We start from the raw sequence: 23,102 nt of genomic DNA on the forward strand, positions 1-23,102 counted from the left end.
AAGTGATAACATGGAGGTCTGTGCGATTGGTGAAATTTGACTGATCTCCTGTATGAGACAAGACAGAAATATAGATGTAAAAAAGAGTTTGCTCCCAAACTTTTTGAAGCGATCGTGTTCTAAGGTTTTTATTTCATTTTAAGATCTTGAGTGTGGGAAACATTATAGTTAATATGGGTTGGAAATGGATTAATCAAATAAACTAGAATAGCTGCTATGGTTATTTCAACTTTCTTCCATGGGTGAATTGAAAACAACCAGAAAGTGTAAAAGTTAGTGAAGTGGCGTTATGAGATCATGACAACATGGTGTGATTCCGTTAGTTGAAGGTGTTCTCGGTGCGCCAACAGGAGCTTGAGGAATATTATAGAGAGAAGGAATAGAGAAATGGTTTTTGATATGAAATATAATAAGAGTAACAGAGTTAGCTTTGAAAAGTTGTTTAGGTTATTATTGTGTTTCTTATGCTCGCTTTTATCGCACTCTTCCTGGGTTTCATATATCGAAATATTGCAACTTTAACATAAATAGTTTGTAATTTAAATTTTGTTCTTCACTTCTTAACTTTATATTTAATGATTTATTGTGAACTTTACCCTGAAGGAGTACGAAGTTGAATTCCTACTGCATCAAGTGTGGTACGACCCGAGACTAATTTACAGCGATAGAGGGCGCTATAGGTACTTAAACGGAATGAATCACTTTGACAGAATTTGGACACCAGACACTTACTTCATCACTCACGGCGACTTCAAAGAACCACTAATGCCAATTCATCTTGCCTTACAGGTGTCTCCAGATGGAAAGGTGTTCCACACTCAAAGGTGTGTATTCCCATACATATGCACATAAACATTTCAAAAGTAGGGATATTTGAAATATAAGTGAATAATGCACTTAGCCATGACATTTTCTTAATTTAATTTTTATAATTAATAAATGTGGAAAACACTTCTTATGCTTCATAAAAATGAAATACATGAGTAAAGTATAAATAAAACCTTTAAGCATGTATGAAATTTAAAGAAGAGGCTATTATACATAAGACCTTGGTCTCTATTCTTTCCCTAGCTGGAAACCACTGGTATTTCTCATTTGTTAAATCAAAATTAGCTGAGTAATTTACATGATAAATATCAGTTGTGATCGAAGTAAATCATCTGTTTCACATAATTTCTATATTTTATCTCATTTTCAGGAGAGAGGTTACTTTGAACTGTGAAGGCAATCTGGGCATATTTCCATTCGACAATCCAAAGTGTCCTTTTTCCCTCGAAAGTAGTATGCTGGTTTCTATAAGTTATTAACTAATTAGTATATGAATTATTGATTAATTAATACATGAATGATTAACTAATTAATACGTGAATTATCAATTAATTAAAACAAAAATTATTAACTAATTAGTACATGAATTATCAATTAATTAAAAGAAGAATGATTAGCTAATTAGTATATGAATTATTAATTAATACATGAATGATTAACTAATTAGTTCGTGAATTATTAATTAATTAAAACAAAAATAGTAACTAATTAGTGCATGAATTGTTAATTAATTAAAACAAAAATTATTAACCAATTAGTACATGAATTATCAATCAATTAAAACAAGAATTATTAACTAATTGGTACATGAATTATCAACTAATTAAAACAAAATTATTAACTAATTAATACATGAATTATCAATTAATTAAAAAAAGAATTATTAACTAATTAATACATGAATGATTAACTAATTAGTTCGTGAATTATAAATTAATTAAAACAAAAATATTAACTAATTAGTGCATGAATTATTAATTAATTAAAACAAAAAATATTAATTAATTAGTGCATGAATTATTAATTAATTAAAATTATACATGAATTATCAATTAATTAAAACAAAAATTAACTAATTATACATGAATTATCAATTAATTATAACAAGAATTATTAACTAATTAGTATATGAATGGTTTTATTATATTGTAATTCCTGTACGCTAAATCTGAAAATTTTATCAATTTTTCACCCTCAAGTTTAGATTTTTCACAAAGTTATATGTACATATAGATAAAGGAATCATTTTCATTGAAATCTGGTCACATTTTGTTATGCTTAAGATAGTGACAACCACTGGCTATAGATTTGTCTAGACCAATTACGTCTTATATATCAGTATAGACCTAAACATTAAAAATACGATAATAAAATATGTTTGTTCACTGAACGAAATAACAATTTTATCTGAGAGTTTTTCTTCCCGATTTGTAAAAAAAAAAAAAATTCTTACGTGATAGAAAAAAATGAATATTATATTCACGATCTACGTAACTGAATTACAGAAAATCTGTTATTAAAACCAAAGAAACTGGCCCGGTATGGCCTAGCGTGTTGAGGCGTTTGACTCGTAATCTGAGGTTCGTGGATTCGAATCCCGGTCGTACCAAATATGTTCGCCCTTTCAGCCGTGGGGGCGTTATAATGTGCGCTCAGTTCCACTATTCTTTGGTAAAAGAGTAGCATAAGAGTTGGCGGTGGGTGGTGATGACTAGCTGCCTTCCCTCTAGTCTTACACTGCTAAATTATGGACGGCTAGCGCAGATAGTTATCGTGTAGCTTTGCGCGAAATAAAAAAAACGAACAAACAAAAAATTAGTTTGAGTAGATAATTTAATTCATGTTAACATCAAGAAAATTAGTTTGAGTATGTAAAACAATAGCCATTTAAAACATCTGTTAACTTGAACAAAATCAGTTTTAGTATAAATAGTTTGAGTACACAAAATAAAACAATAACCATATAACACGTAAAACATCTTTTAGTATAAAAACAATAACCATATAACACGTACATTAGCATACACAAAATCAGTTTCGGTATAAAAACAATAACCATATAACACGTACATTAGCATACACAAAATCAGTTTCGGTATAAAAACAATAACCATATGACACGTACATTAACATACACAAAATCAGTTTCGGTATAAAAACAATAACCATATAACACGTACATTAACATACACAAAATCAGTTTCGGTATAAAACAATAACCATATGACACGTACATTAACATACACAAAATCAGTTTCGGTATAAAAACAATAACCATATAACACGTACATTAACATACACAAAATCAGTTTCGGTATAAAAACAATAACCATATAACACGTACATTAACATACACAAAATCCGTTTGAATATATAAAATAACAATAACGTATGTGAACTAATAGAACAATAACTTCTTAACACATATGCTAACTTCAACAAAATCAGTTGGAGTATATAACACAATAACCTTTTTAAATATATGCCAACTTCTACAAAATCAGTTTGGGTATATACAACAATAACCTTTCAACACATATGTTACATACAACAAAATCAGTTTGTTTGGGTATATAAAATAATCGTTTAACAATAAGCTTTTATAAAAACAATATATGTACTCAAATAAGTATATAAAACAATCAGTTTGGGTATATAAAATAATCAGAATTTAACACACATGTTGTCAACATCAATAAGTATATGAAAGTCAGTTTTGACAAAATCAGTATATAAAAACAATAAACATATGTCAATTTGGACAAAATCAGAATAAGTATATAAAACAATAAACATATGTCAATTTGGACAAAATCAGAATAAGTATATAAAACAATAAACATATGTCAATTTGTACAAAATCAGAATAAGTATATAAAACAATAAACATATGTCAATTTGTACAAAATCAGAATAAGTATATAAAACAATAACCTTTTTAAATATATATTGACTTCAACAAAATCATTTTGAGTATAGAAAACAAAAATCGTTCAGTACAATACAATTCAAAACCAAAGCAATTTTTATGAAGTTTAAACTTGTAGGCCTGTGTATTCCGCGTGTTTAGTGCAAAATAAATTTAACCATAATATTTTCAGCAATACAACATAGTGTTCAAGGAAGGGCTTGTTTTAGATCATGAAGAAACTCGTTGAATGACAAATAGATGCAGTTTCTTATAGTTACAACATCTACAGTTACAGCTTACCTTTACGTGATAAACCTACCTGAGACGAGGGTTAAAACAAGTGATGAAGATTTAGAAAACTTAGGGATGCTATCAGTAGTTAACAGTTAAAATCGACTCTTTCTTCATATATATGTATAAAAGTATGAAATATTTTGTGATTGTATTTAGAAAGTCAATAGTTTTCCTTTTTCCTCTAACACGATCAGTCATTCCCAATATCCAGCAATTATAATTACATAAGAACTTTTTGTGTTAAAAATAACATTGATAGGTTAACAAAAGTCAAGTTACATGTTGAGCCTACAACACAAAAGCTACTTATTTGTGATGTAAGGTACTTTGTTGTTTCGTTTGCCACAATGAACTGGAGCGTTATGTTACCAACAGCAAAACGAGACACAGCAAGATTATGTTACCAGAGGCCACTAAGCAACAGATATTAGCGACATACGAATACTGTCTCTGGTTTAGTTAGATGACTTGAGTGTTTTTTTTTTTTTTAAACCGATGCATACCTGTGATAATAAGTGGTATTGTAGCACTAGTGTTGTGCGTATTGAAGGATTTCACATCCACCACGACATTAAAATTCCTTAATATAAGAGAATAATGGATTTCCAGTCCATTTAATTTCATTAATCTGCTTCTCTGACAGGAGCATTTCAAAAGCTGTAATATAATATCCTTTTAATTTCATACAAGCACTTTAAAGTCATTATCTATATATCCTAAAGTGGTGCATTAAAATGAAGCAGCGCCATCTATACTTTGTACATAAAAATACAATATTCATATGTACATTTAACAAGAAAACCGATAAAGTAACCGATTTATTACTATTATGTTCTGATACAGCAATGTTTTAGATTAATAGATACAATCTATATATTTTTCTATATAGTGTTTCAATTTCATATTTTTGTTATGAACCAGCTTCCCACGAAAATTCCGAAGTACAGTTTGAGTGGTCTACTTCGACCCCAGGTCTTCAGGATGCTACCTCACTAAGGAAACATAATGCTTATTTAGTAAAAAATGAAACCGGGTTATGCGATGAAAGACACACATGGCGAGGTAAGAGGCTTGTAGACTGTCAACTACCACTAACTTGGAATTACAGATAGGAACTATTGTTTGTTGACCATCAACTGCTATTAACTTGTAATTACAGATAGGAACTATTGTCTGTTGACCATCAACTGCTATTAACTTGTAATTACAGATAAGAACTAGTGTTTGTTGACTGTCAGATCCTATTAACTTGTAATTACAGATCGTGACTATTGTATGTTGACGGTCGGATCCTATTAACTTGTAATTACAGATAGTAACCATTGTTTGTTGACTGTCAACAACTACTAACTTGTAATTACAGGTAAGAACTGCTGTTTGTTGACTATCAACCACTGATAACTTGTAATTACAGATAGAGATTATTGTTTGTTGATTATTAACTACCACTAACTTGTAATTAAAGATCGTGACTATTGTTTGTGACTATGAAATATCACTAACTTGTAATTACACACTTAAAATATGAACTAGTGAAGGCGACGACTTTTAAATAGTAAATCAGGTAGTCAAGTGGTGACAAAAGAGATCCTCCATGTAGTTGCTAAAATCGATGACTGCCTAATATAACTATTAATTTAGCCATTTTTACAATTGCGTAGTCAGAAAATAGTCAGGTGATGGTGGCAGGGATACCTGGCAGGTAATAAATTTGACTGCTCTATGATAGTCGTTATGAATTTCGTTAGGTAATCATTCTGACCAATGTTGACTACCTGACAATAGTCGCATTGCCTACCTGCAAACCACTACAGAGTAGTCATGACATAGTCAGTGTGACCCTATTCGTCCAAGGAGCAGTTGTCATTATGACCATCCATTAACAATGGACTGTTATCATTATGGCTATCCAACGACCATGGAAGATAAGTCATGTTGACCCGGTCAGGACCACCACTGCAATGTCACTGTTAGGCAAAGAGACCATCCTCAGTCAGATGTGGTCAGCAAAACAATCACTGAGTAGTCAACCCCGCAGCCATCTGATGATTCAACCTAAGTCCCAATAACCTGCCACCATCCTGAAAAATATAAAATGCATTTTAGCAGCACCATTTTTATTTCAAACTGAACACAAGTGTACATCAATATACATGTACCAAAATAAAATTCAAAATACAGTAACAACAACTCTCAGCAGGTTTCCTAACTTCAGTACCCACCATGATACTTTCACTTTCTTTTAGAAGAAAAGAGATACCAAGAATGGTAATACTAGATGTAACATCAGGCATGTGTGAGGACTGTTTCATAAGAAATGGATTATTTTCTGGTAATATGTTTCTTTCCTGCAGGTGAGAATTTACTGAGTCCTTATATTGAGAAAGTTGGATACTCCTTTTCTGCATCTCTTCCTAGCCGCTTAAATTCATTCAATAGCTGTGCTGGTGATGCCACAAGGAAAGGATAATGCTTTATTAGTTCATTGACAGGAGTGTTGTCAATGACCAGTTTCCCACGATCATGTAGAGTTTTGTCCATAAGCAAGTCCACTTTACAATGATCACCCTTTTTTTCTACAATTCAGAGGAGTTTTCATCCATTCCTTGTGATTTTCGGTGGAAGTTTCATCCTTCCCAACTGGCTTTTCACACAAGTATTGCTTTAATCCATATATCCTCACTTCTGAGATGTGGTTTGGAGATGGGATTTCATCTGTTGCAGTTTTCGTTTTTTCTTTCTTTCTTGGACAATGATGAATCCTTCCACTTTGTATTATTCTGGAATTTCTGACGAAGCCTCATCCTCTACAGCTCCTGCAATTAGAATTTACAGAATTAGTTCTATTGAGAATGAATAACTATGGTATAACTATAATTATTTTAAACAGTATTTCTTTTAAACCACTTTTGGCATTTTTCAGGTATAATCTGAGAAACTGAAAGTCATACACATACTGGTTAATAAATCAGTTGTACGAGTTCATCTTGACAATGTATTCTCTTTAGCATCAAATTAATTGAGTCATGTTACATCGTATACAAACAAAACAAATACTTCAAAGTATCAAAATAGTATTTCCCCTCCTTGGTAGATATATGTACTTGTGTGTATTTTAAAACATATAACTTCCCACAAAATTTCACTTGTTTCTTCACTAATATTATTCAACATAAAATATGCCATTTAAGTTATTTTATAACTAATGAACATATTTCTTGCAGAATACATTTACACCCTTACAAGTGGTGATATGGTCATTCCTGTTATGCACTTTAGGACGAATTTTATTGTCACATTGGCTATTGGGCTCATAAAGCCAAATGTATAGATAAAAGAATATATTTGTGATGAAAATATATTTCACAACAAACATAACATAATGCACATGTGGATAGAACTTACACGAACACCTTGGGGTGTTAGATTTGGGGCATCTGACAGCTGAGGGTAGTGCTTAAATATTTCATCCACTACTTGGTAATACTGCCTTGACGTGGGATATCTGGAAAATAGAGGTTGGGCAGGATATCAAGTACAGATGAAGACACCTGAAGAGATATGATTACACGCTTGTAATCAGAAATGGTACACATGGTATTCACTGCACAGCACTTACAAGGTATAGTTGGAAACCTCAGTGTAGACTGCATTCAGTAAATGGAAGTGACCTTCTTTCTCAACAGGCTTCCCTTGCGACAACAGCAAAGCAGTAGATCTAGGCAGACTTGACAACTTTTCCAGCTTAAAGGGTACTGGTACTGGCCAAGGCTTGAATGCTAAGATGCTGACCAAAGAAAATATCAAATAGTTCAAAACACTTACAAATTGGGGTTGATTGATTGCAATGAAATACTAACTAAGGCCTAATTGTTTCAAGTGAAAGATAAAACTATTTCTCCAACAGATTGAAAGATCTGTTTGACATACATTAGGACATACATGATGATATGGACTGAATTTTTCAGTACTGGGTACCGGGTGAAGATGCATTCTGCTTGCTTGAAGGCACTTCAGGGTTTGGTGGATTCTGGTCAAAAATACATTTTAAATGGGTCTAAATTTGTAATTAAAAAATTAACAACAGTAATTGTGCTATGTTGAATAATGTATATTGAACAATTTTACTTCTTTTCTTTGGAATAAAGTTTCCACAGAGTGATTTTCAATGACTACATAAATGATTATAATCACTTAAATTTAAATGAGTTGCACATTCTTACAAACGACTTATCACAACAGCTATCTCTCTGTCAGAGGCCCCAGCATTAGAATCCAGAGAAATGCACAACTTTGCTCATGGTTTTGGAATGTCAGATCATTGAACATCCACCCAGTCCTGCCAGTCACTGGCACTGCCATGTACACTTGAGCTGACAAGTTGGTAGCATCTACATCCAGATTTAGATTGTCAGACATCTTACTGGGCAACAATCTCAGATCAGCCACTAACACCACAATTTTTTTTTATTGTAGGTAATGTGGTAGGATAATCTCTAGAATCTAAAAGTATGGTTCTGATCAAGAATGATTTATATGAATACACATGCAGAAAAGTTGTCATTGAAGAACAACACCAAAAAAATATATTAAATTTCCATAAATTTAACATCAGCAGGACTGGTATAAATCAGCTAAATAAGTAATTTGATTTTTCCCTAACAAATAGTAGCCTTTAAAAGGTGAAAGCAAATATAAGTAGTCTGACCTCAATAGATGGTGATGATAATGGTGATTTTGGTGCAAATATGCATAATACATATTAATATGACAAAAGTTCTCTTTGTTTGAAAATTGTGATGAAATTTGTCACAAAAAGGCAGAAACAAATTGACATAAAATATGTCAAATATTTTGATGAAATTTGTCACTGGAAGTTACACACTCCAAGTTACATAAAATAGGTTAAAATTTACCACTGATTACCAAGTTATGTTTAAAATTTGTCATCATTCAGTCGCCACGAATGTAGTTGTGTAGGATGATCATATTTTTACCTTTGTTCACATAACAAGGCAATGATCATAAAGATCTGGAATGCTCAGGAATTCATAGCTTCTCATTGGCTCTACAATGTAAGCATGAAGATGCCTGTGATGATCAACAGTTTGGTATCTTTAACAATATAAAAAAGGTTTTGTCCAAAGAACAAAGCAACAGATCACTGAAGAAAATTGAAGACTGTCGAATTCATAGCTACTGACAACCATTGTCCTTGTGTTGTACGTGAGGCAGGTGACTGTACAACCTGATGCTTTAATGACAAAATCGCCTTCCCCAACAAATGCACTGACAAGGTTTTGCTCTTCTCCGAGTGAATTTACAGGCATTTTGACAGGATTAGTTAGGTCAAAGGCATCTATTCTAAGAATTCCATTGCTTTCCAAATGTGAACATTTGTTTGGTGTCTCATTGCCATTGTTTTGGCTAGATTCCTCCTGTTTTTGGTATGTCTTGCAACATCAACAAAAAACTATTTGACCTAGAATCTCTTGGTCCACACATTCCTCAGTGGACCAGATCTGCAGGTCATCTCTGGGTAATGCAAAGTAAAATGTTCCTTTGGGTTGAGAGTCCTATTTGGAAATTCTTTTTCATAAAGAGAATGGAAATGTTGTATCACATCATTTAAGAATTCAATGATTGCATATGACATTGATGGACACATTATCAATTCTACCATATCCAGCAGAGCCAACAGAACCTCCTATTTGTTGTTGCATTCTGGCACTGCATCACCCACCAATAATGGAAATAACCTTAAGAGACACCAAATTTGCACAGCATTTTGCTTAATGTGTACAGATCCTCTCAAAATAACAAGCTCAAGCCTATTGATTTTATCAGTTCCTTTGTAGTGGAACTCCTTCACTTTGCCTGCAAAGTACTGAAAGCTGAAGTATCCAGACAAGACATACTGATCTATGAGTAAAACTAAAATTTCTGACACCAAGCCAGATTCAAAAAGGTCATGTTATATATCAGGTGGTAGAGCAGTTGCCACATGAAATTGCTGCAGAACGTTTACGGGCGATCTTTTTTTAACCCCATATTAATTGACAAAGTCGGTTCAGTTTTGACCATTGCAACTTGGTAATTATAGGATGCAATAGATCTCTCTGAACATTTTGAAATATCAGTCAACTTTCTTAAATCATCCCGAGTTACCATGCAGAATCTACATGATCTGAGAGCAGAAAATGATTCAAGAAACCTCCAATTACATGGCTTCCCAAATTACCTGCAACAACAACAAGAGGTGCACCTTTGAATTTGAATGTTCCCTCTGGTTTGACAATGCCAATACCAATGTTTTCAAGAACAGATAGTTCTTCAATCATAGGTCTCATCACTGTATTTAGCCCATGTTTTTTTACATTTTGGGTCTTCACCAAGATTGCTAAGAATACACAATGAAGTTGAGATCTCAAAGCAGGTTCAGTATTGCCTAACTGATAGTAGAAAGCAGCATATTAGTAAGCAGGAGCTCGTATTCCAGCCTGGTTCACAGCTGTAAACTCATCAAAATAGAGAATGATTTGAAGGGCAAGGGGAGTTTCTTGCCAGAATGGATGGTTTTTGAAATGTTCACCATCAACGACATCTCTAAGACAATCATCAGCTGACTGGTGAGGATAAACAATCTGGCTAAAAATATCATCATGTTTAAGCAAACACTTCAGAGTATCTAATAAAGAAACTTACTGCATTCTGTCATGTTTTCCATCATCAGCAATTCCCAGGTCATAAACAATAGCTTTTGCAAATGACAAATTATCTTCATTGTAAGACTGGAAACTGTTGTGGTCAGGGAAATTTTCAGTCATGGAATGAAAGTCAAGAATTTCTTTCTTGCAAGCTTCCATCACTGTAACTATACTATTTCTAGGAACCTCCTCACTGATCAACGTTCTTGTTATGATTTGGAATAAATTTTCATCTTTGGCAGCCATAACAGAAAAAGACAAATTTAAAATAATTACTTGCAGTTTTGTAAGTAATGTTTTCATTTTCACGCAGCCGCAGAATTGTTTTAGTTAAGGTTCTTCACTTGTCTGTGAAAACCATCTCCTTATTACCATCAACTGTCTCATCACTGTTTCACACAGTGCAGAATTGTTTTAGTTAAGGTTCTTCACTTGTCTGTGACAACCATCTGCTTATTACCATCAACTGTCTCATCACTGTTTCACACAGCTGCAGAATTGTTTTAGTTAAGGTTCTTCACTTGTCTGTGACAACCATTTCCTTATTACCATCAACTGTCTCATCACTGTTTCACACAGTGCAGAATTGTTTTAGATAAGGTTCTTCACTTGTCTGTGACAACCATCTCCTTATTACCATCAACTGTCTCATCACTGTTTCACACAGCTGCAGAATTGTTTTAGTTAAGGTTCTTCACTTGTCTGTGACAACCATCTCCTTATTACCATCAACTGTCTCATCACTGTTTCACACAGCTGCAGAATTGTTTTAGTTAAGGTTCTTCACTTGTCTGTGACAACCATCTCCTTATTACCATCAACTGTCTCATCACTGTCAGAGTTTTTATACCTCTGTTCCATGAAATGCTTAGCACATTCACCACCAGCTTCATTATCATGCATACTGGTAGTAGCAAACCATCCATGCTTTTTATTTATATGTCTTTTCAAACATCTGATGCTTTTGAATGGTTTTTCACATCCATTAACCCCACATGGGACAACAAATCCAGGCTCATGCTCATGAACCAAAGAAATATGTGAAAGAAGCTTGCTAAAATGCCTAACTTTATAATTACATTTGGTGCAAGGGAAAATATTGAAAACTTCTGACTGTTCTGCCATGTTTAACTCCAAAGTTTACCAAACTTCACAGTGTCTATTAATAAATATCATGCAACACATGCATCCAAATGTCACGGGTTTTCATTCTGGAACGTAAAATGTATTATTTATTTAACTAAATTTAATGATAAATTTCAACAATAACAACTAGCAAATGTTGGTCGCCCACGAACCGACGGTGTATCCTCGGACTTGCCCCCAACCTAGCGAATGAAAAAGGTACTTCAAAATGCAAATTCTTGCCACAACCTTGCCAAAACATTCATTGGCCAGACCTCAACATAACTAACATATTCACCAAATTGGACAGAAATCCGAAAGGAATTGTGGACTGTAGAGTGAACAAAATAAAATCTCTGCAGACGCATATGCATGCTGATGCGTGATCCATAGTATCCCCCGATTTTCGTCAGGGTATACAACTTTTATTATTTTAACTACACAACTCGGTTGCTTCTGACTCGATGAAATATCCCCCGGATCCTACATTTCTCTCACCGGTATGGATTATGGGAGGGACCCAAAGTCTGAGAAAGTTCCCTGGGAGCAAAGAAGCGAGAGAGGTTGGAAGAATATTTTGCGGGATCACAGGCCTTCTATTCATAGTGTACGGCCTAGCGCTGGCTCCTATCTCGCACCATCCGATTTCAAAGTATAGAGTTTAAAAATTTAAATACATTATGTACCTAAAGAGATCTTTAGATAGTTTGTAATATTAAATAAAAAAACACATTAAACACAATATATGTTTCACTGTTTTCAAATGATTTGTCTTGCCACCCCCATTTGTAACTCCATTGTTGACTGTGTCAGTGGATCCCGCCATAACACACACATCGCATAAAGTGTATACGCTTTAGCATTTGTAGCTCTGCTGATTTATAACAAACAAGGATTTATTTAAATAATAAATTACGTATTATCGTATGTCATCCTTTATTATCAAAGGTCTATAACATAATAACAGACGAGGTCCATTTTAATGAGTATACAACTCTCATCTGTGGAGCGGTGGCCGTAACAAATCTTTTTAGCAGCGGTGTAGTTGGCGCTAAATTAAACAGAGCAGCATCATGGATCGTTGCGGGCTTTTGATTCTGCCACAGGATATGCATTCAAGATACCAAATATGTGCATTTGTGATGTCAAGACTGGGGAATGTTTTCGATTTCATACTTGCTTCAAAGCAATTCCTTAATATAAATATGCCTACTCTACTACTACTAGACTACAGTAGTACAGATCTACACAATGTAACCATCCTTGTTTACACATAACGAGCTGTACAAAAACATACGGATGGAGTCACTTCAGCTAATCTAGAAAGTTAAACATTCGTATTCTTATATTGTTTTATTGAAACATAGTATAGGAAAATAAGACATAAACAATTAATATTTACCTGGATTTCTTTCCGTCATCTGTGCGGTTGCATGGCAATTGTGCAATGTCAGTACAAGTTTCGGTCATTATAAATTATATAAACGTCATATGTAATTCTCCAATGTGCGACAAAATATTTCTGTGTGTGATTTCTCCCCCCCCGCCCCTTTGGGTTTATAGTGTCATCCCTATCTTCGGCTGCCGCAAAGGAGTGGGCCGTGCCGTCTTCACCCCCCCCTGTGTATGTATTGTTGTATGTGAGGCCCTAAATCCCCTCTGACTATCTTAAGGAATGATCAACCTTTCTCAACAAATAACACCTACAGCCCTCCTTGCACAAGGAACTACCGCCTTCAGATAAACTCCACTTGGTACACCCCTCTGGAAAAGAGATAGTCTCGCTCGCGCCTAATGTAGCTGCTTTCCATTTGAACTCGATTTGCACTGCGGACCACTAGACGAATCGGATGCATTTCCCGGATGTGTAGTGTCAGCGCGAGTGTTAACCACGTGGGGAAAGCTTATTTCAGTCATAACTTAGGTCGTTGCGGATTGTAATAAAAATGTATTGATTATTCGATGTCATATTCAAATATTCCAACATACCCACACAGCAATATAAAAACACAATTGTCAAATAAAACTGAAGAAATAGTAGTGGTCGATAAATAAGATTTATTTATCTAGTATTTATTTTGTGTGAAAGTAATTTATTCTCCCCCAAATAAAAGTAAATAAATAAATAAATTCTTGCAAAGTTTAGCCCTGGTCACGTTTCAGTTGTTGTATTTATTGAACAAAATGCATGTATACAGTCATCTGTTTGAACTGCACCTTAATGCTATAAGAAACATGAAAGGTGGCAGTTCATGAGTTAATGTTGACTATGGTGTTGGTCTTACTGACCACAAAGTGAGACCTTTTAAGACTAGCATAGCAGTGTTGCTATCAAGTAGTCAAGGAGACTGGGATATTTCTTGTTGACTGTCAACTATCACTAACTTGTAATTACAGAGAGAGACTATTGTTTGTTGACAATAAACGAACTTGTAATTATAGAGAAGAACTATTGTTTGCTGACTGTTAACAACTGCTAATTTGTAATTGTAGATATGAACCATTGTTTCTTCATTGTTAACTACTAATCTAGAGATAGAGACTATAGTTTGTTGACTATCAACTGTCACTTACTTGTAATTACAGATAGTGACTATTGTTTGTTGAATGTTAACTACTAATAACTTGTATTTACAGATATAAATCATTGTTTGTTTACTATCAGCTATCACGAACTTGTAAGTATAGGTGGTAACTATACATTGTTCACTGTTAACAACTACTAACTTGTAATTACAGATAAGAACTACATTGTGTTGACTGTCAACCATTGATAACTTGTAATTACAGATTGTGACTGTTGTTTGTTGATAATTGACTATCACTAACTTGTAATTACAAATAGTGACTATTGTTTGTTGAATATCAAACAACTAACTTGGAATTACATGTAGGAACAATTGTTACAACTATTACTAACTTGTTTTTAGAGATAGTAACTATTGATTCTTGACTATCAACTGCTACTATTTTGTTTCATGACTATATATTGTTTCATGACAATCAACAACTAGTAACTTTCTGTTACAGATTAGAACTATTGTTTGTTGATTGTCAGTTACTGCTGCTTTAATTACAGATGTGGACTATTGTTTGTTGTCTAGCAACTACTAATAACTTGTAATAACAGATAGGAACTATTGTTTGTTGTCTAGCAACTACTAATAACTTGTAATTACAGATAGGAACTATTGTTTGTTGACTAGCAACTACTACTAACTTGTAATTAAAAATAGGAACTATAGTTTGTTGAATGTGAACTACTAATAACTTGTAATTACAGATAGGAACTAATTTTTTTTTACTCTTAACTACTACTAACTTATAATTACAGATGGTGACCATTGTTTGTTGACTAGCAACTACAACTAACTTTAACTTGTAATTATACATAGAGAGCTATATTTTGTTGACGATAAACTACTACTATCTTGTAATTACATGTACGAAATATTGTTTGTTGACTGTCAACTACCATTAACTTGTAATTAGAGATAAAAACTATATTTCTTGACTTTCAACTTCTACTAACTTGTAATTACAGATTGTGGCTATTATTTATTGACTGTCAACTACCTCTAACTTGTAATTAGAGATAGTAACTATTGTGTGTTGATCCTCAAGTACTACTAATTTGTAAGTAAAGATAGGGACTATTGTGTGTAGATCCTCAAGTACTACTAATTTGTAAGTAAAGATAGGGACTATTGTATGTTGACTGTAATTAGAGATAAAAACTGTATTTATTGACTCTCAACTACCTCTAACTTGTAATTAGAGATAGTAACTATTGTGTGTTGATCCTCAAGTACTACTAATTTGTAAGTAAAGATAGGGACTATTGTATGTTGACTGTAATTAGAGATAAAAACTATATTTCTTGACTTTCAACTTATACTAACTTGTAATTACAGATTGTGGCTATTATTTATTGACTGTCAACTACCTCTAACTTGTAATTAGAGATAGTAACTATTGTATGTTGATCCTCAAGTACTACTAATTTGTAAGTAAAGATAGGGACTATTGTATGTTGACTGTAATTAGAGATAAAAACTATATTTATTGACTGTCAACTACTAATAACTTGTAATTAGAGATAGTAACTATTGTGTGTTGATCCTCAAGTACTACTAATTTGTAAGTAAAGATAGGGACTATTGTATGTTGACTGTAATTAGAGATAAAAACTATATTTCTTGACTTTCAACTTCTACTAACTTGTAATTACAGATTGTGGCTATTATTTATTGACTTTCAACTACCTCTAACTTGTAATTAGAGATAGTAACTATTGTGTGTTGATCCTCAAGTACTACTAATTTGTAAATAAAGATAGGGACTATTGTATGTTGACTGTAATCAGAGATAAAAACTATATTTGTTGACTGTCAACTACTAATAACTTGTAATTACAGGTAGTGACTATTGTTTATTGACTGTCAATTATTTCTAACTCGTAATTACAGCTAGAGAATCTCGTTTGTTGACCATCAACTACTAATATCTTGTAATTATAAATAGTGACTATTTCTTGTTACTATCAACCTCCTTTAACTAGTAACTACGGATAATAGTTATTTTTGTTGACTTTGAAATACTGCTGAGTTGTAAGAACAGATTGTAACTATTGTTCATTGACTATCAACTACCACTAACTTGTCAATTACTGCTGAGTTTTAATTACAGATAGATACTATTGTTTGTTGATTATCTTCTACTAATAACTTGTAATTATAGATAGTGACTATTCTTTGTTGACTATCAACCTCTATTTACTTGTATTTACAGATAGGAACTATTTTTTATCATCAACTTCCACTAACTTATAATTACAGATAGGGATTATTGTTTGTTGTCTATAAACTACTTCTAACTTGTAATTACATATAGGAACTATTTGTTTGTTGACCATCAACTTGTACTAACTTGTAATTAGAGATTGCTACTATTGTTTGTTGACTATAAACTACTACTAACTTGTAATTACATATAGGAACTATTTGTTTGTTGGCCATCAACTTGTATTAATTTGTAATTAGAGATAACAACTGTTGTTTGTTGACTATAAACTACTACTAACTTGTTAATACAGGCAGGAAATATTGTTTGTTGACTGTCAACTACCACTAACTTGTAATTACAGATAACAACTGTTGTTTGTTTACTATAAACTACTACTAATTTGTAATTATAGATAGGGACTGTAGTTTGTTGACTGTCAATTACTGCTAACTTTTAGTTACAGATAAGGAGTTTTGGTTGTTGACTATCAACTGTTATTAACTTGTAATCTCAGATATTATTCTTTGTTGACTGTCAGTTTCCCTTAACTTGTAATTACAAAAATGAAGTATTGTTTGTTGACCATAAACTTCTTGCAAATTGTAATTACTCATAGGGAATATTGTTTGATGACCATGAACTACTACTAACTTGTAATTACAGATTGGGACTATTAATTGTTGATGATGAACTACAAGTAACTTGTAATTACCAGTAGAAACTATTGTTTGTTGACTATCAACTACTTGTAACTTGTAATTACAGATAGGAACTACTGTTTGTTGGATATAAACTACTACTAAATTGCAATTATAGATAGGAACTAAAATTTTTTGACTGTCTACTACCACCAACTTGTAATTACATGGAGGGACACTAATTTGTTGAATACCAACTGTGTATTGATTATTGTTTGTTAATTGTTTATCCCTAATACACTGTGTACAGATCAAACGTTTAATAATGTTTTGTTTTTTTCACAAACTTTCTTACATTTTAACACCAAACCAGTGATTAGGAGCTGTTATTTCATTTCGAAACTTATGTATCCTTGCTTTACTTTGACAATTATATACATATGTGGTACCAACTGATACCAACTTTGGTATGTATAGGAATACTTATGTGATACGTCTAGTTGTGTTGTAAGTAATTTTTTTCCATAGGTAACTACAGTTGTCTAACTGTTCTTCTAGTCTTCACCAGAGATAAATCCTACTATTACACAGCTGTTTACGTTCCTGGAACCCTTCTTGTAACCAGTTCTTTTCTTAGTTTCTGGCTTGATATAAACGCTGTACCAGCACGTGTGATGATTGGTGTCACAGCTATGTTAAACTTTTGTACCACCACCAATAGTTTTCGGTCCACACTTCCTGTCGTGTCAGATCTCACTGCCATGAACCTGTGGGACGGGATTTGCATGTTTTTCATCTATGCTTCATTACTAGAGTTTATTGCAGTAAACTACCTGTATAGAAATAAGGAAAGCCCTCTTTATAACACAATCCAAGACTCTTTGGGGAAATGCCTTTCTCAGGATCGTTATCGGAGGCGGGTAAGTCCTAACCTATTACGTTATAAAGTAATACTTATTAGAATTAATTTCTTAACAAATGATGTTTATCTGTTGTTTTTTTTTACTCGTCTATAAACAGATTTCAGTTATTATATAGACTTTTTATCATTCTCTTATTTATCTACAAAATTTGTCAGGTATCAATTGTTTCGAATAATGCTGCGCCCAGCATGGCCATGTGGTTTTGAGCGTTCGACTAGTAAACCGAGGGTCATTGGTTTTAATTTTCAACGTACCAAACATGCTCGATCTTTCAGCCGTAGGGGCATCATAATGTGTATGGTTAATCCCACTATTCGTTGGTAAAAAGAGTAACTCACAATTGGTGGTGGATGGTAATGATTAGTTACATTTCTTGTAGTCTTTCACTGCTAAATTAGAGATGGCTAGTGAAGATAGCCCTCGTTACATAGTTTTGTACGAAATTCAAAAGAATGAAGTTTAATTTTCTTTTATTTATTGAAAATACGTATCATAATGTTGTTACTAATAACCTCTAATCAAAATAACTGAGAATTATATTACAGTCAAACAATTTCCTTGTTCTACGGTAATTTCTTTTAGTGGATATAAATACCATTGTTTCGAATGGGTTTTTGTCACTGGTTTCTGGATGGTCAGTCTAGTTGTCCCCATATTGTCGTTTAATCTATTTCTTTGACTCAACCTAGTTCGTGCGAAAATACATACACTGGAGAAACATAAGGAAAAGACAGCATTGTCGTAATGTATTTGCAGAATAAACTATATGATACACAGGAACCAGCATGATATGGGTAATACTGTAAAATTAGGAAAATTAAAACAATTGCTTTACATCAAATTACGAGAGAACACTAAGATAAGAAATAGACCAGAGAAGAACTCTACTAACAGAAGAGGGCAGTTCAGCAAGTCACGTGATAATCACATCCAATATAAAGATGTGACAGAATGCCACGTTTTCACATGTTTTGGTGTTGGGTAGGTAGTGTGATGTTAACAAACATTGTTTGTTTTCAGGAAGGGTATGTAACAGTTGTAAGATACTTTGATTATAAATATCTATTGGTAACCCTCCAGTGACACATTGGTATGTCTGTGGACTTATACCACTATAAACCCGTGGTGGGTAGAGCACAGATAGCTCTTTGGGTAGCTTTGTGTTTAATAACAAAAGACAGACAAAAGTTATTAGCATTCTAAAAGAAAACTATTATAGAATACATTACTATAGTTATATATGCTTTTGATATATAAATATTTATATGTTGCTTTCTAGGCTAAAAGCGATAAGATTGTATCTGAAGTACGGAGTCCTGAAATGGAAATGAATTCACCATCCTCTGTCGTTTCTGAACAAGATAAAGAGATTTCTAGATTTACTATTCCGTATTCGCACCCAGTCTTAGCTGTAAAAATTGATAAAGTGTCCAAGCTGTTATTTCCCGGCTTCTTTTTTATTTTTGCCTTTGGGTATTTCATAAACTACGCGGTTGTCCAAACTGCTGAGGAAGAGAACTGGGACCTTACTTAAGAAACAAAGCTTTGAAAAATGATATCTACAAGAAAAGGTCAAAGTTCATGTTGATATTCGACCACAGACTTTTTGAAATTTTGGGCTAAAGCTTTCTTAGACTATCGTTCTGTGAAAAAATGTACATAACACGAAGTAAATTTTTGAAGTAAAATAAACTGATAAAACAATATTTGATAATATACTTAATTCAAGTTCACTGGAAGTTTTTGCTCAGTAATAATTCAACCTTTTTACTCAGGAATAATTAATGTTTTTTTTTAATATTATCCGATCAGAAATACTCAAAACTGTATAATACTATTTTATTGAGCATAATACATAATTAAAGCTATTTATTTTGTGTTTCTTCCTGACTGGAAACATTAAATAGTTTGTTATGTAGTTATTAAATGAGTAAGAACTAGGAGACAAACCTGTTATATGAAACTAGTAATTTACCAACAAACTTAATAAGGCGTTTTGTGCTGTAAACTGAGCATTGCTACTGTGAAATTAATTGTAATAACGTTTATCAAGGTAATCTTTTGTATATTGAAATTGCGCTGTTAATTAATTATTTTTATCTGCACTTCCGCTGTTAAATCAGACAAATAACTTTATATTATTAATGTTTGAGTTTCGATGATTCAGTCATGTTAAAAATCCTATATTATTAATGCCAACACTAGATTTTTAAATCACGCAAATATAATATCAACACATTTATACTACTGGTATTCCTATTTGTCTTGTTTAATTTGTAGCATTTTGTTTTTACACTACGTTTGTAAATAAAACAACATACCATATTGTAGCTCATAGCTCCGTCATATCTTCTTCTAGTTTTGGACTCAGGAAGTCAAACCCTTTTTACTGATGTATCACGTTCAAGGTCTGCTCTAATCCTGCTTGTAAGTATATCAATTTCAGGGTAGTCTGGTAGAAATCCTAATGAGAAATAAAACTGAAACATATATACGCACGCCTCACGCTTGTTATTGTTAGCTAACAACAATAGAGCCAAATAGAAATGTAAAAATAGTCTCATAGGTTGATTTACTCTAATCCTGCCTAAAATAATTTAAGGTACCGCGGCTACTGAAGGTTCCCTCTTGTTATTTCCAGACTATGCACCGACGTTATTTCGTTAATGGTGATTAAAAAGAACAATAGTTCCAGGTTTTGTCCCTTCTTTAATGACAATTACTTGCATATTACATGAAAAGTTCGTAACTCTCAGGATGTAACGAAACAGTGAAACTGACAAGAAATTCCATGTTTTGGTTCCTCAAAGATTTTCTCATATTACATGCAACGTTCGTAACTCTCAGGATGTAACGAAACAGTGAAACTGACAAGAAATTCCGTGTTTCGGTTCCTCAAAGATTTTCTCTACATTTTTTCCTTTGTAAGTCGAATGGGAAATATCTTTTGTGATTATATAATTGTGATAAAACTGTCTTTCAATACATGTTTTACTCTGACTAAATATACGTGTCTTCTCAATAAACATAATTTAGGCCAACTTAGCGTGTTGTGTTTAATATTTTATAATACCAAGCATTACAACTATACTTTACCCAAAATAAACATGTTTGTCTCTGATATTCGTTAACCAAAAGAGGAAGCCTGGGGTTAGTAAACGATGCAGTGTAGAAAGAACACTTGTGTGTAGCGCTCTAACACATAGTAACAGATGTAGTGCGGCAAAACTTTGTTCTGTTTACACTACAATTTACTAGGAACAGAAACGTAATTTTAATGTGATCGTAATCGTGTAGGTCTCTACACAGGGTAAAAGTAAACTCTACCACGTGAGTTGTGTACGCGTCGTATATGTGTTCATAGCGGTAATATTTAATCATTCATAATTTTCTACAGGAGGTACATTCCATAAAGAAAATATATTTACAGGTAATATTTATTTCTAGAATAATCGTTATTTTAAGGCATGACCGTACAAGGGGTAAACCATAATAGACGGTCTGCTTACGTCCCGTGAAATACATGTTAACCATTCCAGTTTCATTCTGTACAGTTTCATCTAATATTTCGAATAATTTATCTTATATCAGTATTTTAATAAATTCAATTTTTGTCTTTGTCCATATGATGAATGTCTTAAGGTTTGTTGAAAATTTTTAACGACAACGTAATGCGAATGTAATTTATAGGAACTTTTCAAATCGCTATATAACCAGCATATATAATTACAGACAGTTTCATAAAAGGAACACAAGTCTTTTTTCAAATGACAGAAAATTAATTTTATCTGATTGAATTGTATTCTATGGTATAGAAGTTGTCAAACATAACCTTTTGACATACACGTTAAATTCAACAAAATCAGTTTGGGTATATAAAACAATAACCTTTTAACACATGTTAACTTCAACAAAATCAATTTGGGTATATAAAACAATAACCTTTTAACACGTGTTAACTTCAACAAAATCAGTTTGAGTATATAAAATAACCTTTTTTTTTCAAATTACCATATGTTTTGAACAAAATCAGTTTGAATATATAAATAACACATATGTTAACTTCAAAAAAATCAGTTTGAGCCCAAAAAGAAATAATACGTTTAATACAAATGTTTACTTGAACGAAATCAGTTTGACCGTATACAACAATAACCTTTAAAAAAAAACATATGTTAACTTCAAGAAAATCAGTGCGAGTCCAAAGAGAAATAATACATTTAACACATATGTTAACTTGAACAAAATCAGTGCGAGTCCAAAGAGAAATAATACATTTAACACATATGTTAACTTGAACAAAATCAGTGTGAGTCTAAAAATAAATAATACGTTTAACACATATGTTAACTTGAACAAAATCAGGTTGAGTATATAAAAGAATAACCTTTATAAATATATGTTAACTTCAACAAAATGAGTTTGAGTATATAAAACAAACCTTTTAAATATATGTTAACTTCAACAAATTCACTTAGAATTTATAAAAAATTCATCGTTTAACACATTATCTTGAACAAAATCGGTTTGAGTGTATGAAAATATAACTTTTTGAAACATATGTTAGCTTCAACAAAATTTGTTTGACTGCAAGAAACAATAACCGTTTAACACAATTATTCAGCAAAACAAAATGAGTTTGTGGACAATGACCGAAGAAGGTCGAAACATTGTTCGCTCCTCTATTAGTGCCTTTTCTACCCATACCAGCCGTTTTAAAATATATAGTTTTGTTAATATTTAAATACATTTATCTGTAAATAAAAGAATATTTGCCCTTGCCACAATAGACAACTTTTATTATTATTTATATGCATTTATTCATTTCTAATTGAGAAGATTTAACTTTATTACCATAGGCAACATTTGTTAGTATTGGAATACTTTTAAT

General features: G+C 32.6%; 1 protein-coding gene across 8 annotated transcripts in view; it reads left to right on the forward strand.

Annotated features, from left to right (window-relative positions):
• LOC143242206 (glutamate-gated chloride channel subunit beta-like) overlaps positions 1-21,252 on the forward strand; it is a 44,753-nt gene extending 23,501 nt beyond the window's left edge. For 5 of the 8 annotated variants that reach the window (XM_076485572.1, XM_076485570.1, XM_076485571.1 and 2 more), the window contains 5 exons: positions 604-824; positions 1,199-1,281; positions 4,955-5,095; positions 17,817-18,208; positions 19,491-21,252. In XM_076485572.1, coding sequence (XP_076341687.1) covers positions 604-824; positions 1,199-1,281; positions 4,955-5,095; positions 17,817-18,208; positions 19,491-19,745 — 1,092 coding nt within the window. In that variant the 3' untranslated portion in view covers positions 19,746-21,252. The remainder of the gene's footprint in view (positions 1-603; positions 825-1,198; positions 1,282-4,954; positions 5,096-17,816; positions 18,209-19,490) is intronic. The other 3 variants (XM_076485575.1, XM_076485576.1, XM_076485577.1) reach the window with 1 other exon arrangement.
• Positions 21,253-23,102: the final 1,850 nt, after the last annotated feature.

Source organism: Tachypleus tridentatus, unplaced genomic scaffold (genome assembly GCF_004210375.1).
Source record: "Tachypleus tridentatus isolate NWPU-2018 unplaced genomic scaffold, ASM421037v1 Hic_cluster_2, whole genome shotgun sequence".
NCBI lineage: Eukaryota > Metazoa > Arthropoda > Merostomata > Xiphosura > Limulidae > Tachypleus > Tachypleus tridentatus.